This window comes from Canis aureus, chromosome 18, assembly GCF_053574225.1.
Source record: "Canis aureus isolate CA01 chromosome 18, VMU_Caureus_v.1.0, whole genome shotgun sequence".
In the NCBI taxonomy this organism is placed as follows: domain Eukaryota; kingdom Metazoa; phylum Chordata; class Mammalia; order Carnivora; family Canidae; genus Canis; species Canis aureus.
In genome coordinates, this window is record NC_135628.1 from 40,229,642 (window position 1) to 40,249,609 (window position 19,968).

Genomic DNA, 19,968 nt, shown 5'->3' on the forward strand with positions numbered 1-19,968 from the left:
GAGCTACCACTCGATTGGTTTGTAACAGCCTACAGTCATTCTCAAGGAATCACCCAGTTTCTACAGATGAATTCAGTGGAGATATGATGGAACCAATACTCTTAAAATACTTAGAATGATGGAGTTCCATCATTCCTAGCAGGATACCATATTGGTTTGTATTTGCTACCTTAGTTACGGGCATTTTCAGAGGTTTATACTTGGCCGTCCCACTATGGCAGCTCTTAACCACATAGGCCACGATCTAATGTGGGATTTTTCCAAATGCCAATTGCCAAGTTTTTAAATTCCAGTTATATGTACATGCAAGGACCAGGAGAATGATCTCTATCTCTCCCCAGTGCAGGACTCCTCTAATGGGAAATGTTCATTCTGGAGTTCCCAGCTGGGTTGGATGGGAGATGGTCTGAGAAAGGCTGAAGGAGGAAGCAATATTGGGTAGGGAAAGCTTGCAGACTGTGTGGCATATATGACATCTGTGGAGGGAAAGGGGGCATAGGAAGCAGAATTGAGCTGGGACAGACTCACACCGCAATGCAAATGTGACAAAGCCAGAGCCAAGAAGAGCTCCTCAGAGCAAAGAACTCCCATTAACAGAGTCCCACATGGAGGAGAGATGGCCAGGTACTTATCCATCACTGGAAGCCGCATAGCAAGAGCATGGCCTCAGTTGAAACACTGCATGGATGGCAGAGGTGCCGTAACTGGCCACTAGAAGCCATTGCCGGCTCACCACCAACAGCAGGCATTATAGTGCACGCGAGTATGTCATTCATTTTTATCCGTGCCCTCATGAGTACACGTGTTTCAAACTTCTTTTGTTCTTGCAGGCAATACTGCAATGAACAATCTCATATGTCTATCTTTGCGCTGTCTGTTGGTAAAACTCTAGGATGTGTTTCTAGAAGTGGAATGGCTGAAACATGTGGTGACTATCCTCACAGTTTTTACAGATTCTGCCAATTGCCTTCCAAAAATATTTGCCAATTATACACTCCCATGACAGTAGAGGAGAACGCTATTTCCCCAGGACTTGCCAGCATGAGAAGATGTTATTAGCTTTTCCATTAGTTGCCATCTGACAGTAGAATTATGATGTAGCATTATCTTATTACTTTTTATTTTCCTACCCACTCATTAGTTTGAGCATATTTCCATATGTTCGTCACACATTTGTTCTTCTTTTAGTTAATTTTTAATTTCCTCTGCTCACCTTCCCTTACTGGCTTTTCAACACAAAATTCAGACACAATTAAGAAATTTTGGGTAGGGGATGGGGAGAAAGAATGCTCAGCCTATATTTGGGGCTGAAGCAAAAATTCTTGTCTTTCTATAAAAAGTCAAGATGTGTTAATTTCAGGATTCACTTGCTGTTTTTCCTGATAACATTGAAACTATAGGTGCCAAAACAGAAAAATGAACTATTTTGTTTGGTGTTGCTTTAGTGAAGGGAAGAATTTTAGTCTTTGTAGGTATAAGGAGGCATAGAATGAAACCAAGGGCTTCTCCAGAAGAAGTATTGTGCACAGAAAAAAAAAAAAAAAGTAAGCTAGAGCTTGTAGGCTAGTTGAAGAGGGGAGCCTCATGTAAAAAAAAAAAAAATGGTGAGAGGCTCACCCATCTATCTGCACTTCTCAGCAATGGCCTAACAGCCTTGAATCCTCACCGTCCTTTCCCCAAGAACCACTTCCATGACTGCTTCCCTAGTGGTTTCACATTAACTCACAGTGTTCCCAAACAAACCCATCATTGGTGCTCCCGCTCTGCAGTCAACCTACTCTTTCCTCCTGACCCTTTGACTTCTCTGCTTCTATTAATGAAGTCACTCCCTCCCCGTAGTACAAGCTTAGAACATCACAGAACTTTTTCTTTTCATTCTTCCTTCTTGGGTTTGACAAGAGCTGAGGAGTCCACAAATAAAATGGTCCTTTTCCTTCTCTCTCCCATTGTCCCAACACCTTTCCTTTACGTGTGCCTATGAACTTCTTTTCAATCTTTGTAACTCAGATGAGTTACCTCCTCCAAGGAAGTCTTCCTGGACCCCTGGCCACACACACACACACACACACACACACACCTTATAGATATCACAGTATGTTTTCTTTAGATTATTTACATGTTTTTTTCCTGTCTTTGAAGACAGAGCCTACGCTTTTTTCATCTTTATGTCCTTAGTACCTATCATAGTGTCTGGTACATAACAGGTATTCAATGAAGTTTTATTGCATTGAATTGTTTAACTGCTAACAAGTTTGAGCTCCAAGAGTTCCATGTTGCCTACCTCAGGAATCTCAAAGTCCTCATACCAGCATTTAAGGTTTTTAGGATATAACCCTAAGCTCTCATCTACTTCTTTTTTTTAAAGACTTTATTTATTTATTCATGATAGGCAGAGACAGGCAGAGGGAGAAGTAGGCTCCCCACGGGAGCCCAATGCGGGACTCAATCCCTGGACTCAGGATCATGTGCTGAGCCAAACACAGATGCTCAACCACTGAGCCACCCAGGCTTCCTTCATGTCCTTCTTCCTATGGGTACTCCAGATGGAGTAGTCATTATTTCTCCATATCTCTAGCTCCTACATCTGTGCTTTTGCTCGGCCTTAGACATCCTTCCTCACTATCAGTAATTTGCCAAAATCTCGCTCATGTTTCTCAATTCATTCCCAAAGCCAGTTCTCAGAGGAGGCATTTCCTCATCCCCCAACATAGTCCTTCCTCTAAAATCCTTCCTGAGCAGCATTATTATCACCATCAACATGACACATTGATCAAATCTCTTCTATAGGGATGCCTGGGTGGCTCAAAAGTTGAGAGTCTGCCTTTGGCTCAGGGCGTGATCCTGGGGTCCCAGGATCGAGTCCCGCATCGGGCTCCCCACAGGGAGCCTGCCCCTCTCTCTGTGTCTCTCATGAATACATAAATAAAATCTTTTTTAAAAAATCTCTTCTATAAACTGTCTTTAAAGGCGTTTAGTTGTAATTTTTTTGCTCTGGGGATTAAATGAAAATCCCATGAATAATTTTTTTAAAAATTAGCCATTATTTTCCATCATCCACTGAGTCTGAGATACATGAAAGAAGATATTTTCACACCAACCAAAGCATCTAGTCCAGCTCCTGGCATCTAGTAGCCTCTAAAAATACCAATTATAAGAAATATCACAGACCAAATGGTGATTTAAGCCTTCTTTTCCCCAATCTCTTCGCCATTATGCTTTCACCAATATTCCCTTCTCACTCCCCAAAAGAAGGCTCCTCAATCTCCTATAATTATTACTTCCTCAGAGAGACCTTTCTTGCCTACTAAATCTAAGGTAGCTCCTGCCTATTATCTATAACCTCCAGGAGAGAATACATCATGACTAACTTTGCTCCCTGCTGAAACAGCCATTTCTTAACTAGTCATTTTTCTCAAAACAAAACAAAAACTAGTCATTTTTCTCTTACATATTTTGTAAGTAATTTCTCCAAGTCTGTTGTTAATTTTTAACTTTAAATATTCTATATATATTCTATTATACACACACGCACAAACACACACACACACACACATATATACTCTACAATACACACAACTATTCTCTTGCTTCCATCCATCATGGCTTTTGAAGTTCTTGAGATATACATATATTCCTAGAGGTGAAAAGATTGAAAAGGCATCTTTTTAAGGGTCTTGAAGCAATTTGTAAAATTAGACATGTCCAACCCTCTGGCAAAAGTGTCACTACCAGTGACCTTATGTTATCAGATTTTGCTAGGCAAGCTAGATAGTTAACTTGATGCGAGGTAAGCATACTCTTGAAAATTTCAGGAATCAGGTGCCTCAAGCCGGGGTGCTGTGTTCAGCACTGTGTACAAGGGGGAAACTTGGGTACTCCCCGCTGCTCATTAGCACCAATTCATTTGATAGTCCTCTGGTTTGCCTTTACTTGAATGAATGCACAAATCTGTCCATACCCATTGCCCCCAGACAATAATTCCCTTTGCCATACTTCCATAGCCACTGAATAGCCTCCAAGATCTCTGGCCAGCCAGAGAATACAAGTGTCACGGTCTTTCCAGGTCACTCTCTAATCATGGTAATACATAGTGTCTTAGCCAACTGTGTAAACAACTTTACCTGGCTATTCCAGCCCAGTTATCATAAACGTTGCCAATTATAACAGTTTCCATCATAGAGAAATGACGTTGGAGAATGTAATGCACTGTGAGAGTAACCCGGGAAATATTATTGGATGGGATGACATGGAGACAAAAGTTTGGTGACCTCCGTACACACTTAGCACTGAGCCATCTCTGTGAATATATGACTTCCCCTGATCTTTAGTCATCCCGCAACACGAAGGGAAATAGTTTGGGGTAAGCCAAGAGAGCACTCAGTGGGGCTTTCCTAATTTAGATCTACTTGTAATACATCATTTCCATTGCCTTTTCTCTGCAAATTAAAGAGCATAATTCTTTATAATACACACAATTGCCTATTCTAGATCCCACACACATGGAAAGAAAAGCAAGTGCATTGCTTTATTTCTTTTCTTAGGATGTAATCCAGGGAGGAAAAATGTGTGTGTGGGATTTTTACCTTAAATTTACTTGCTTCATCAGAGAGAGTTTTATTTCATTGTTTGGCTTCTTGTACACATTTTTTTTGTTTTTCTTTTTTCTTGCTTCATTAAGCTATGTAAATAGGTAATAAAGGATTCATAGTACAAGAACACAAATCATAGGAGTACCTGGGTGGTTCAGTTGGTTGAGCATCCAACTCCTGATTTCAGCTCAAGTCATGATGTGGGCATCATGCGATTGAGGCCCATGTCCAGCTTCATGCTGTTCAGGGCCTGCTTAAGATTCTCTCTCTCTCCCTCTGCCCCATGTCCCCACTTGCTAAAAAAAATTTAAAAAAAATAACACACACACACACAAATCATAGTGTTATCAAACCTATTTCCAAGTGTAGATGCAATTTAGGGCTGCCCCCAAGTTCCCACAACTGTTTAAGATTGAATAGTGATAAAGCAAGGAAGGAATCACAAGGATACATCAGACTTGGTCCCAACCTTGATCTTTTTCAGGGAAAGAAGTTCAGAGAGGAGAATACAGTAACATAAATAGCTACAATATCATGTCCTAGGTGAAAAAAGGCCATTAGGAAGAAGGATGGAGGAGAGGCAATCAGGAAAGATCGCTTGCAACATATACTTCGTGCCAGACATTTAATAGTAGAAAAGACCATCTTAGGCAAAGATTTGGATTGAGGACATTCTATATTTTGGATTGAGGTCAGAGTGAATAAATTCTCTGATGGTAGAGGGCAGGGAGTTAAACTGACAAACTGATCCCTTCATAACTTTGCTTTTAATTAACAGAGTCAAACCCAAAGAGGAGACTATATTACTGGAGAAAACCAAATTGATGGCCTTTTATGGCCACAGGGGGTAAAAAAAAAAAGTAAATGTATTTGGGTCAGTTACTCAAGCCTAAGTCTTACCTAAAGCAACCTCCAGTTCCTGCCTTGTCCTGTTCGCTCAGGGAGAAAACACTAGAGATGGTTAGGCTGCTTCTCTGACTGTCCAATGGCGGAGAAGCTCATACCTTTGAATGCAGCTGATTGGCTACTGTAAAAGCCCGCTCTGGGCGAGGACCAATGACATCCCGGAGTTCAGATTCTTGGAAATAGTTTCTAGTCGGGAATGCGTGACATTGACACAGTCTCTCGTTCGTAAACAAGGACGAGCCTGGGCGGGCCCCCAGCCCACGCGTCCCAGGCCCGGGTCCCAAGCGGCTAATCTCGAGCTCCGGTACCCCAGATGCCCGCTTCACCTTCCTCCGCCCCCGGCTGACCCCTCACAGCCCCGGGCCGCCGCGCCAGGTCCCGCCACCCACGGGACCCGCGGCCGGGGGCGGGGCCCAAAGTTCTTTATCTGAGCTGATTGGCGCGGCCGCCGCCGGGACGCGGCTCCAAGTCCCGGTGACTCCGCCCCTTCGGGGCCGGGGGGAGCGTGCGGGGAAACCAATAAAACCCCGGGAGGCGGCGGGTCGTGGCCAGACGCGAACCTGAGCGTCGGGCCCCTCGCAGCTCCTCGGCCTCACTGCCGGCTCCTCCACTCGGAAGCGCCCCGGAGTCGCAGCCCAGGCAGCCCAGGCCGGGCGCACGAGCCGGCCCTCCCGCGCCCCCTGCCCAGACGCGCCCCGCGCCGCCCCGCGCCGCCCCGCGCCGGCCCCCGCCGCAGCTTTCCTCGGCCTCGGAGCGTCCCCGGCCCCAGCGCCTGCCCGTCGCGGTGGGCGTCGAGATGAAGGCGGCCCGCTTCGTGATGCGCAGCGCCGGCTCGCTGAGCGCGGCCAGCGTGGTCCCCCGCGAGGTCGAGCTTTTCTCGCGCTACAGCCCGTCCCCGCTGTCCATGAAGCAGCTCCTGGACTTCGGTGAGCTGGGGAGGGAGGTCGGGCGGGCCGCCGGGGCTGGGGAGCCGCCCCAACTCTGAGCCCTCGGCCGGGGGGGCGGGGCCAACCGCTTAAGATACCTGGACGCTGCTCTCCTGCTGTCGGAAACCTGCAGGAGAGCCCTCAACCCTGAACCCTCGACGCCGGGGCGCCTTACCCTGGCCTAGAGCTAGCTGCCTCATTTCTCACAGTTTGCACCTACAGGTCAAGGCCGCTTGCTGACCCACTGATGCTGGATGGTTTGAGCTCTTATTTCCGTGCAAGCTTCCAGTCAAAACACTTTTCTTGCTTTGAGCCACCATATCACAATGAATTAAAACCTTTATCCCCTCCTTCACAACATTATATACTTTTTTGGAGAGGATTCTTAATGTTATAAAGCAGCCTCAAATTAAGTGAGATTTTATCGCTTAGCCACCTTCCACTTGTTGACAGGGTACATTCATCTGCATTGTTAACAGTTTTGTCTCTTTGCCAGTATGATTTTCTGAATATTTGCATTACTGCCAGAAATGTTTACAAACCTTCTGCAGCGGTCTTAAAAGGAATATTTCAAGAATTTAAATGTGATGATATTTATCACTAATGTGGAAATATCACGATTCTTACCCACTGTCTTATCCTTCTACTTCAATTTCGTATCTAGAACCCTCTGAACGATGTTGTCTGGTGGACATTGTGGTGTTGACAGCTGTGGGACATTCTGACTTAATGGAAGTGAATCCTCTTCCCCCCAAAAAGGAAACAATAATTCTCATATTGGTCCTTTAAAAAAAAAAAAAAGACAGTAAAGAAAAAGACCATGAAGGAGGAGATACTTCTTATTATAAAGAGTAACCCAACTGAGGGTGAAACTATAATTTAATGATATGTGTATGTGTTCGATATTGGATATCTAATGCTATTCAAGTGTATGATTCAGATCTACTTTTTTTCAAAAACTAAATAAATATTATTTATTACAGGTACAGAAAATGCATGTGAAAGAACTTCTTTTGCATTTTTGAGACAAGAATTGCCTGTGAGGCTGGCCAATATCCTGAAGGAAATTGATATCCTCCCTGATCGATTAGTCAATACCTCTTCGGTGCAGTTAGTTAAAAGCTGGTAAGTGGTGAACCCATTCTGAAACAGTCTCTATTTTTAAGACAAGTATCTGAGTATGAATTCTTATAATACATTAACATCATCTTTGGAAATGGGTGGTCTGAACAGTAAGTATTTTTGAAAGATGTAAAGACTTTTTTTTAGTAAGTTAGGGTAAGTTATCATAGGGACAGTTATAAAGCTATAAAGAGACATTTTGCCCTGAAAAAGGACATACTTTCATGATATAATTGTATTTTAAGTAATAAGAGACAGAATTTGATATTGCACATGGAATCCTATTCTAGAAATAGAAGGACTACTATTTAGAAGGTCTAATCTTTGTTACTTACAAATCAATTAACAGCAGGCGTTGGGTTCAAATGCCACCTCTGCCTCTTCCTAGTTGTGGAATTCTTAGCAAGTATCTTAAATTTGCTATGCCTCAGTTCCTGCATCTGCTATTGAGGAAAATAAAGTATATGCTTCAAAGAGTTTCATGTGAGTGAAATTAAATGAGCTAATCCATTATAAAGTACTTAAAACAGTACCTAGCGCAAGCCAGAACTTAGTAATTGTCAGTTATTGTCATCTTATTTTACAAATAAGGATCCTGAGGCTTGGAGAGGGTAGATCACCCAAAGGAACAAATTTTCAGAGAACAGGACTAGGATATGCACTGAGGCAGATATTCGCCAGAGCCTCACCCTAATCTACTGACAGACAGCTTTTTGTTCATTGATTCTAGAAATATATATGTGTTATAAATATTATATAGTCTATAATCAAATTATAAATATTACTGTATATATTGTTAAACAGTTACAAACACATAATCCATAGTATTTGCTGCTTTCACGAATTCTCTTCACCTATGAATGTAGTAGGAAAAATTAGGAAGCTTTTCTTAAAAAGCTGTTTCTAGGGGCAGCCCAGGTGGCTCAGCAGTTTAGCGCCGCCTTCAGCCCAGGGCCTGATCCTGGAGTCCCAGGATCGGGTCCCATGTCGGGCTCCCTGCATGGAGCCTGCTTCTCCCTCTGCCTGTGTCTCTGCCTCTCCCTTCCTCTCTCTCTCTCTCTCTCTTTCTCTGTCATGAATAAATAAAATCTTAAAAAAAAAAAAAAGTTGGTTTCTAAATGCTATAAAAAAAGAAAACACTTGCTAGATAAAACAAAAACTACTGACTGGAATGACTTAATCTGGAGTGATTAAAGAAATAAATTTTAAGTTAGAAATTTGAAGGTCAAAGTCATAGCTTTGGGTTTTTTTGTTTGGTTGGTTTGGTTTGATTTTAGATCTAAAAAATGTGCTGGAGGAAAGTTGTAATTTTAAACATAATGCTTTCTCTTTTCCAATCATTTGAAATGATTTAGTCACTTGTATCTGACAATTCAATTTTAAATTTAAAGCACACCTGTCACTTTACAGGTATATCCAGAGCCTGATGGATTTGGTGGAATTCCATGAGAAAAGCCCAGAAGACCAGAAAGCATTATCAGAGTAAGTTTTATGCATTAGAGTGTCTAAAACTTTGACTATTTCCAGACATACTCCTAAGATTTTTTTTTTTTAGACATGAATTAAAGGATCCACAACTCTGAATAACAAATACCCTCTGCCTTACAAATGACAAGTTTTGACTTGTTGGTTTTTTAAAAGTGATGAAGAATGATGACATTGAAAATGATGCTAAGAATGAACAAGTGTAGATTTATTTTTAAGGAAATCTATTTTTAGTATACATTTAGTCTGATGACTAGATTCACAGGTAGATTTACTATGACATAGTATCAGTATATGTCATTTTGTCATTGGAGATAGAACATTTTCTTTCAGATTAACTTATAGTTTCTCCCTATAAGAATAGGAAAGAAGAATCTTTTTATAAATCTGAGAAGAAATCTTGATGTTTTTTTCCACAATGGCACTCTAGACTTATCTTTAATATTAATTATTTTTTAATTATTATTTTTTAAAGAGAAGGCTTAATGAATTCCTAGAATGAATTCACCAGTTAGAAAGCTGGTATTTTTATGTTAAGTGAGAAGCAAAATAAATCTGTTTGTAATACTATCTCCTCTATTGTAGTTGGAGAATCTGTAGTGAGAACCTTAATAAACCTTCATCCAAACATTTTATCATTTGATTCTTTAGATGGGTACTTAAAAAAAGCTTCAGCCTTCTTTGAAGTAATCTAAGGCATATAAGTGAATGAAACTTACTTGAACTTTCTCTAACTCTAAATGTGTTTTGGCTTAGTTTTACAGATACTCTCATCAAAGTTCGAAATAGACACTACAATGTAGTTCCTACAATGGCACAAGGAATCATAGAATATAAAGATGGCTGTACAGTTGATCCAGTCACCAACCAAAATCTTCAGTATTTCTTGGATCGATTTTACATGAACCGTATTTCTACCCGGATGCTGATGAACCAGCATAGTAAGTTAGCTCATCATGGTCATGATATACTGAGATGGGTATAGAATATCAGCCATACCCCAACCAGATGTTTCATTATTCAGGGGTTCACATTCTTTTTCAATGGTAGTTTTAATCATTATTATCCTAGTTTTTATGACATCTTTTGTTTTTATTCTTCAACAGTTCTTATATTCAGTGACTCAGAGACAGGCAACCCAACTCACATTGGAAGCATTGATCCAAGCTGTGATGTGGCAGCCGTGGTCCAAGGTAATTTCTAGATTTCTGCATTTCCCTTATTGAAAATGTACACTGTATGATTGACATATCTATAGTTGAGGTGACTTTGTGAATGAATTTATATCCAGAGTGTTCCAGTTTATGTTTTTATAAATACTGTCATGAAGATCCTTTGCTTTTGAGAGTCAGGGGTTTAAACATTCATTAATAAAATTAAAAAATCCATACAGTAATGGCCTTATTGTTCTATGTTCTATTTAATCTTTGAAGTGTGCATATTCCTATCGCCACCCCTATAACATCAACACTGTCTTAATTTTTTCTTCAATAAAATATTAAAGAGATATTTTTTCATACAGGTGAATCTGTACTCTAATGAACATTCTATTTTTTTTTTTTTCTAATGAACATTCTAAATTAAGGGTAGTACGCACACTGATGATCACATGAAAATTTTACTTGGCATAAACTCATTTCATCATTATGAAAAAAAAACCCTTCTATTTCAGATGCCTTTGAGTGTTCGAAGATGCTTTGTGACCAGTATTATTTAACGTCTCCAGAATTAAAGCTCACACAAGTGAATGGTAAGCAATAAAAAAAAATATTTTAATCTATGGAAAATTCACTGTTCTCCCAGTATAATTACTTCTTGTAAATACAAAGCAACTCCTGCATTCCTTTTCTTCCTTCTGAACTTGTCTAGAATTTGTATGCTTCTTTTTTGAAGCCAAGGTTCTCTTGATCTCCATTGCAGAGTTCCAGTTTGAGCATATTCAGTTGCTAATGATGATTCATAAAGAGGCAAGGTTTGAACAAACAATTTAAGATTTAGAGTAGCATGAGTTCCAGTGTCCTAGATCAAAGAAAGATAGCTTATTGCAGAATATGAGAGTCAGGGAGGCCAGAAGTAGGAGGAGCCACTTGGTAGCAGAAATAGCCTCCTAGAGAAGTTACTCATGAGACCTGGAAACAAAAACACTTCAAATTGTACTGTAAGCAATAAGGCAGTCACAGGACAAATACTGTGTGATTCTACTTATCTGAGATATGTTAAGTAGACTTAGAGAGGTAGAGAGTAGCATGGTGGTGGCCAGAGGCTGGGGGCTGGGGTAAATGGGTTATTTTATTTTATTTTATTTTTTATTTTTTTAAAGATTTTATTTATTTACTCATGAGAGACAGAGAGAGAGAGAGAGAGAGAGAGAGGCAAAGACATAGGCAGAGGGAAAAGCAGGCTCCGTGTAGGGAGCCCCATGTGGGACTAGATCCAGGGACTCCAGGATCACGCCCTTGGGCCAAAGATAGGCGCTAAACTGCTGAGCCACCCAGGGATCCCCGATATTTTATTTTAAAATGCTATTTAATGGATATAAAATTTCAGTTACGCAAGATTAGTAAGAAGGTAGATCTCATGTTAAATGTTCTTTTAAAAATATTTTAAAAAAATAAAAAAAATAAATAAAAAATATTTTAAAAAAATAAATAAAAAATAAAAATAAATTAAAAAAAATATTTTTAAGTTAGGCAGCCTGGGTGGCTCAGCGGTTTAGCACTGCCTTCAGCCCAGGGTGTGGTCCTGGAGACCTGGAATCGAGTCCCACATGGGGCTCCCTGCATGGAGCCTGCTTCTCCCTCTGCCTGTGTCTCTGCCTCTCTCTCTCTCTCTCTCTCTCTCTCTGTGTGTGTGTGTCTCTCTGTGTGTCTCATGAATAAATAAATTAAATCTTTAAAAAAATAAAATAAAAAATAAATAAAAATATTTTTGAATTACAAAAAAAAAAATTTAACTGTTCTGTAAGTATGCACCACTGTTTTGGAAGCAGACCATACTTCAGTGGCTTCAGATCCAGGGTAACTGAAAAAATAGGGTCTTCCCACGTTGAAGTGATAATATGATGAATGCAAGGCACTTTTTAAATCTTCTCCCATAGTGCTTCTCAAAGCAGGACAGTTAAAATTAAGTTGCTCAGATTAAAGTACTCTAACTCGTGGATTGGGAATATGTAAATATAATTGCTAAATTAAAAATAAGAATACAAATAAAGGTTGAAAAAGAACTCTAAGCATTAACAGCATTGTTGCATAATACTTGTAGATAAACTGCTTGAACTGTTTGATAAAATAAGGAGGGAATTGGGCCAGGCCTTCTGTTTTCTGATTCAAACTTTGCCAAGGCCTGGGACACCAGACAATAATACTTTTATTTTTCTTCTCAAACAATATTATGAGGTTTTTGTTTCTGTTTTCTTTTGCCTCTCAGTGAAATGTAAGCATATTTAGCCCCTAAGATTTAATGTTTGGGTGATAAAAATCAAGAATTTTAAATGTGTTATTTTCCCACAAAATATGAAAATTATACCTAACATTAATTTCAGTATTATTCTATGGACACGTTAACTCTTTCTTTTTTCTTAAAATGTATGATTTTAACTCTGAAATACCTCAGTATAAAAGTTTTGAAAGCAGAAACAAATAATCCACCTAATCTAATTTATAGTACCCTGTCACACACTTCATCTGACCTTATACATTTGTAGAGAAATGCAAAAATTAATCATAGAGCACAAGGCAACAACCCTAATAGCATTTTGAAAATAAGCCAGTTGTGTTTACTGTTTAAAAGAAAAGGGTCTAGGGTAGAATTTCAGAGGAAAGGAAGATGGGGAATATTCTAATCTCAGGAATAAGGAGTATCTATTAATCAAATAGATATTGATAAAATATTGATAAAATATCAAATATTTTAATGAAATATTTACCAGTTCTAAGTGAGTCTAAATTTTTTTCTAGGAAAATTTCCAGGCCAGCCAATTCACATTGTATATGTACCTTCTCACCTTCATCATATGCTCTTTGAACTATTCAAGGTATGACACTTCACAGTGATTGCAATTTGGGTTGTTTTTTTTTTTAATTCACATGTTACATTTTTATTTCCTTTATCATTTCCCGCTGAACGGGAGCTTCACTGTCTTCTCCCAAACACACTTTAGTGCTCCTAATAGAAAGAAGCTATAGTTAATGTTTGAAAGGGCACATGCAGTTCATTAGAGCATCAACACATATTTGAGAATGTGCAATATGATTCACGATGTCTTAATGCTACCTGTTCTTATTATTTCTTCAGGTGTCCAACAAAGCACTAGTCATTCATGCATTTGTTAAGGAAGGTCAGGGGGTGAATGCTTCAGTGAATGGGGCCTTGTTACCTCCACCCCCATAGGATGGTCCAGCTCCAAATCCCAATGCTCAGGTCCAGAGTTTCTGCAGGTGGCAGGGCTCCAACCTGAGTTTAGAATATACTCAGAAGTCAGTCATTTCCTTCCAAGATCAACTTGAATGTGCATATGAATCACCTGGGGTTTTGTTAAAATGTAAACTCTGATTCAGTGTGGCTGGGATGGGTCCTGGGGCTTAGAATTTGTAATAATAAGCCCATAGGTGATGCTGCTGGTCCACACTCCACACTTTCCATAGCAAGACTGTGACAGTGCTTCTCAAACTTCAGTATGCATTAGAATCACCTGGAGGGCTTGTTAAAAACACTTACTCTTAGGCTCTGGCCTAGAGATTTTGATTCTGTACATCTGAGAATTTGCATTTCTAACAAGCTCACAAAGGATGTGAATGTTACTAGTCTGGGATAGCCAGGTACCAAGAAGCAAATCTGTCCTGTGTTCTAAGACCAAACTAAGACTGTACTTACACCAAAAAAAGAAAACCTTCTGACACTTCATGATGCTTTCCAAGAGTCTCTTGGACTCCTGGGGGAGGAAGCCTAAAAAAAGAGAAATTTACCTCTAATTCTGATGTAGCTTTTCTCAGAATTTACTATTTCCTACCTTATTCTAATGTTAATGCAATGAGGTATTGATTATACTACAGACATCTGATCTTTTTTCTTTTACTTCAGCTAATGATTAGAACTTAGTATTATATAGAAACCAGAAAGCAGATAATGTACCACAAGGAGGTTAGAGAGGAAAACATGTGAAATAAACCAAAACTTTATCTGTGTGAGACGCACCCAGTTGTCTGAAAACTTGTTTGAGTTTCTTCTCTGTTAAAGGACAAAAGATACTTTTTCATTGATTTCATTTATTTTTAAATTGAATGGTCCAATTCCTACAGTTATTTTGCCATCATTGGTAAAAGTTAAGATGATAACCAATGCAAATTGAAATTTAATTTAGAATTATTTACTATCCTTTTAAATAGTAACAACCTTTCCTGGCAAGTTTTATAAAAGCCAATAAATTGGTTCAATGATTCACTGTTCATTTGTTATGTAATAGTCTTTGGTGCTTGGATGTAAAATGTAATGGAAAGACAGAAAAGAGAGAGCCAGGAAATGGACTATAAAAACCAATTTCTACATTTAAATTAAGCTTACAAATAAGAACTTGACAGCTAGCAGAATTGTTTTTCCATTAGACATTACTCCCAGGAGCTATATTACATGGTAAATGAATATTTTTCATTATACATCCTGCATGACACGTTCATAAATGGCTATTTACAGAGCTGTTTTACTACTAACTTAAAAAAAAATAGGAACTTTGAATTACCCTCTGTGCTGCTTTTATTTTAAACATAAAAAACAGTTATTTATTGTTTCTCATTCTTCTGCCGTTGAATTCCTTATGGTTTTGATTTCTTTAGAATGCAATGAGGGCAACAGTTGAACACCAGGAAAATTGGCCTTCCCTTACACCAATTGAAGTGATTGTTGTCTTGGGAAAAGAAGATCTTACAATTAAGGTAACCATTCTCTGTTTTTCTTTTGAGTCTCTCTGGAGAAAACTAAAAAAGTGTCAATAATAATAAAGCTCTCCGCTTTGAGAAACAGATCAAAGTCATGGACATCAGGTGACTTTTAAATAAAGGAAATATAGACAAATGTACCTTGTTTTTAATGCTTGGCTTTGGTTTGTCTGTTTAAGATTTCAGACAGAGGAGGTGGTGTTCCCCTGAGGATCATTGATCGCCTCTTTAGTTACACATACTCCACGGCACCAACGCCTGTGATGGATAATTCCCGGAATGCTCCTTTGGTAAGACCAATTAGATGGCCAAGTTCACCCCAGCCACCTAGTTATAAATGTAAAGCAAAGGAGTACAAGGAAGTATTTAGTCAAGCTACTCAATTTAGTTAAATTGGGCAGGGGGTAGGGGGTATGAGAAAGCATGATAAAGCAAGCTGAAGACAGTGAAACAATTCTATGAGAGGTCTCTGATTGGAAGTAGAAAATACTTATCTGGGTTCAAGAACATCAGCAGCAGGGAGGATAATAACTCCTTCTTACATTTTGTATTTCAATGATCATGTCCACTTCTTTGCCAGTAACTGATCTTTTCCCTCTAGGCTGGTTTTGGTTATGGCTTACCAATTTCTCGTCTCTATGCCAAGTACTTTCAAGGAGATCTGAATCTCTACTCTATGTCAGGATATGGAACAGATGCCGTCATCTACTTAAAGGTATCCTTTCAACCCAGTAGAAATAATAATATTTCTATTTTTAAGATTTAATTAATTAATTAATTAATTTATAAATTTATTTGAGAGAGAGAGAGTCCATGCAAGTGGGGGAAGGGGCACAGGGAGAGAGAGAGAAAGAGAACTCTTCTTGGCTGAGCATGGAGCCTGATGTAGGGCTTGATCTCACAAGCCTGAGATCATGACCTGAGCCAAAATCAAGAGTCAGGCACCCAACCAACCAAGCCACCCAAGATGCCCTGAAACAGTAATTCTGAAAGCAGTTCTTTTCCGGACCTCAGTTCCATGGTCCATAGTGAATACCTCAAACTAAACTAATGCAAATAATGACCAAAAGTCATTTCATTTTCTTTTTTTTTTTTAATTTTTATTTATTTATGATAGTCACAGAGAGAGAGAGGCAGAGACATAGACAGAGGGAGAAGCAGGCTCCATGCACCGGGAGCCCGACATGGGATTCGATCCCGGGTCTCCAGGATCGCGCCCTGGGCCAAAGTCAGGCACCAAACCACTGCGCCACCCAGGGATCCCCATTTCATTTTCTGTTTGATATGCATAGACATACTATTTAATAATATTTAATATGGTTACTTACCAATCGGAAGTGGGGCCAGGACACCTGCTTCAAGCGAAGCCAAATTGTTTCTCATAAAACATATTAGTTTCCACATAAGGAGATGTTCACGTGAATTTTTTAAACCAACACCTTTTGGCATTTGTGAGAATAGCTGTACCATCATTTTATTTAAACTCATGGGAAATAGATGCTAATTATGTTCCAGCCTAGAAAACAACTGATACCAAGATACTTCAGACCTTCAGCTGACCTTAGTAGAAATCCAGGGAAGGAAAAGCTAACTGCTCACAAGCTAGCAATGGGACAATCTGACATTTCCTAGTTAAACTTTAAAATTTGGTACATGGTTTTTCTATTTCTGATAAAAGCTTCAATGTGATTTGTTAAGGTCACTGTCCTGATTTTTCATCATTTTGCAGCTGTTTTGACTGAAATGTATTTACAGACATTAGTATCTAAAATGTGAAGCTCGTAGGCTCTCATTGTGTGCAAAGGAATTATTTGCTCAGAGGCCTTGGACTATCTGAAATAGTTAACGTATTCATCTTATAGAAAGTCTTCGAAGTACTGGGAAAGATTAAGAGATCACAGATTTCTATTATCAGACTTTAATAAATTAATAGCATCAGATTAGAACTCTATATCATAGATACAAAGGTTTTTGTAAATAAAGAATAGCTTTGTTCTTCAGTTCTATCACATCAGCAATATCCAAACAAGGGACCTGTGTAAACATTGAAGACAAATTCTGTTCCTCAATTTATAGTTGTATATATACTATCTCAGCCTCTAGAGGGTAGAAATAATATTTGGTTTTAGTTTTTTTTTTTTTTTTATACACTGTCTAGCGTACCATCAGCTATGTATGGTGTGCTCTTCTTATTGAATCAATTAAAGGGATGTATTTGAATGTTTGAATACTTTCTTCTGAATGATCACATCAAGTACAAATTATGCCATGAAGAATTTCTTTGGGTTGATTTTTTTCTTCCCTCTCTTCTTTTCAGGCTTTATCTTCAGAGTCTGTAGAAAAACTCCCAGTCTTTAACAAATCAGCCTTCAAACATTATCAAATGAGCATCGAGGCCGATGACTGGTGTATCCCAAGCAAGGAACCAAAGAATCTGGCAAAGGGGAAAGTGGCTCTGTGAAAGTGGACACTCAGGACACTTTAAGGGATCAAAGTGGGTCTAAGCCAGTGCTGCTTCCTGAATGTTTGTGTGTGAACTCGTTTCCTCAAAAACAAACAAAAGCAACAAAGACTCCTTGTTGGGAACAGTGGTGCAAGAAGGAACGAAGCCCGTTCCTCGGACCCAGGAGAGTGTAATGTAGGTGTTAACAGATGGCCAGCTCTCTAGTCTTTAAACTTAGCATAACGTACAAGCTTCTATCAGATCCTGAAGCAGGAAAAGCTTCAGTTTGCCCTGTCTTTATCGACGAGAATGGGAACGAAGTAAAGATATAAGCTAGCAGTTTCAATAGACTGATATTTTAGGCCTGTGATTGATGGCATGAGATAATGGTATTTATTGCATATCGAGTGTCAATATGCCAATATTTCCCTGACATCAAAGGGTTAGGGCTTACTTTATGCTCTGTAATTAGAAATGTATGTAAAGGTACATTTCTTGTATTTCTGTGTTCTCTAGGGAGGAAAAGCTGGTGACTAAATAACATTTACTTTGTATGTTATTTGAGTGAGGGAGGAATGAGTCAAAACGTTTTGGAAATTCAGAAGAAAGCCTCTTCTGATAAATACCGTATCTTCATTATGCTGCTTTCCTGTTTACACTTCATATAATAAGTGAACACTTATTGCCAGGTGCCTGCCTAGTCTTGGGTGAGTTTTAAAATATGCACTGAGTTGAGGATGTTGGCAGTTGGAGGGAGAGAAGAATTGCCAAAGTGATAGCAAAACTCTCTTCGCCTTACTTTGTTTATAAATGAAATGTACATTGGAAAAACCAATGTTAGGGAAAGAAACTATACATTCAGAACCTAACTCAGTAGGAGGGGCTGTTCACTCCCCTGCAATGGTGGTAATCCAATGATGGCATTCCTTTTCTAGGCTTAAAAAGGTATATTTTTGATACATGTAATTATATTCTCTACACTCCTGCATTAACATGTCCATAAAAATAATTCCTAATTATCAAGTGATTCGAGAACATTCAAACTTAAATACTTCTTGGGATATTTCTAACAAACAGCCTGGGAGTAAGAGGTTTTCATTCCAGGTTGCTTTCATTTGAATCATTGAGACTGAGGGATGATAAATGAAAGTTGTAATGCGTATGGAACTTTTGGGGACTTTGATATAATCTGTAGGCTGACAGGCCGGTCTAGCACATCACTCTCACAGAAGGAAGAGAAAAACAGAAAGAAGGAAGGAAGGAAGAGGGAAGAAAGAAACAGAAGACAGGCATCTTGCTTCCCCCCCCACCCCCACAAATTATTTTAAGAAATGATCTATATTTTCATAGCTAAATTACTGGCAAGAGGATGAATTGGTCTTTAAAAACAGAATGGCTTCTTTAAATAGTTCCCTCACTTTTGCAAGGTAATAGTCTTTTATGAGATAATCTCATCTGTGACAAATTGGTAGGTAAATTGGGATATAGAAAAAACCTAGAATTTTCTGCATTGTAAAATAATAAGTACTGTTTATGTTTGTATATGTAGAATTTAACATTTGTGTTTAATTTTGCTGTGGTCTAGAATTGTGGTGCTTCTGTAGTGGCCATAAAGGCCTGAAATGATTTATTATGGATGTCAGACTTTATCATGAGAAGTCCTAGGTAATGACTTTTCTTGATGGTGGGACTCTGACTCATGCATTTATCAATTACACAAAATTATTTGCAATAGATTATTTGACTTTTCAGTTTTTACTGAAATTTTAAACATTTTGCATGTAAATACTTGTATTTACCAAAGATTTAAAGCAGTTGATTAATTAATCCAAACACTGTGAACTGTCTTTGAAATACTAGAGAAAAAGAAATGTTAATATCACAGTAACATCAACTATACTGTATAAATAGAGTTCTATAATACAGAAATAGTCTACATTGGTATTTGTGAAATCTATGGAAGAACTTTAGGATTCTAGCAGATGGATACTGAATGTTCAGGCCCACTTAAGTTATTGATGTATAAATTGTGTTTTTGTCTCTATGTACAGAGATGTAACCATTTTTATAATAAATATTTTTATTACAACAGGAAACATAGTCTTTTGAAATTCATTTCTCAAATAGATAGCAAATTACTAAGAAAAACTTGAGGTAAACATTTTCCTCACTTTACATATAAATCTCATTCATCTATATATTGGGTATAGCCTTTTATAAAAGTATTAAAAGCAACTTAAAATTTTGATTTTTAAACAAAAGATAAGTACTTTATAGCAGAAATTTGCAGTTCTTCTTTGCTTTCTTGTGTATGCTTCAATAGCACATCACATAGTACACAGTGTATTAATCTACATGAATATATTGAATATATTCCATAATCATTTTTGCAATGTATACATTCTGTACATTTTTGGGGTAAACTTTAAGTTTCCCTTGGTGATTGTACTTACATAACAAATATAGTAAAGTACCAAAATAATTGCCTAGATAATTTAGGTTCCCAAACAACTTATGGATTAAATATCTAGATAATAATAATGTAGAAATAAGAAATTATAAATTAA

The 19,968-nt window shown here is 38.5% G+C and overlaps 2 protein-coding genes across 2 annotated transcripts in view; one reads left to right on the plus strand and one right to left on the minus strand.

The window, feature by feature from the left end:
* The window catches only part of DYNC1I1 (dynein cytoplasmic 1 intermediate chain 1), a 438,502-nt gene extending 432,899 nt beyond the window's left edge, over positions 1-5,603 (minus strand). Inside the window, exons 1-2 of the mRNA XM_077856834.1 lie at positions 5,490-5,603; positions 4,735-4,885 (exon numbers count right to left, since the gene is read on the minus strand). The gene's annotated coding sequence lies outside the window, so the exon portion shown is untranslated. The remainder of the gene's footprint in view (positions 1-4,734; positions 4,886-5,489) is intronic.
* A 634-nt stretch (positions 5,604-6,237) lies between these two features.
* PDK4 (pyruvate dehydrogenase kinase 4) lies at positions 6,238-19,497 on the plus strand. The gene is made up of 11 exons (XM_077856844.1): positions 6,238-6,421; positions 7,405-7,546; positions 8,954-9,025; positions 9,785-9,969; positions 10,135-10,221; positions 10,701-10,778; positions 12,985-13,061; positions 14,857-14,955; positions 15,138-15,248; positions 15,560-15,673; positions 17,276-19,497. Exons 1-11 carry the CDS (start codon positions 6,292-6,294, stop codon positions 17,417-17,419), a joined length of 1,239 nt encoding a protein of 412 aa, XP_077712970.1. The 5' UTR covers positions 6,238-6,291; the 3' UTR covers positions 17,420-19,497.
* Positions 19,498-19,968: the final 471 nt, after the last annotated feature.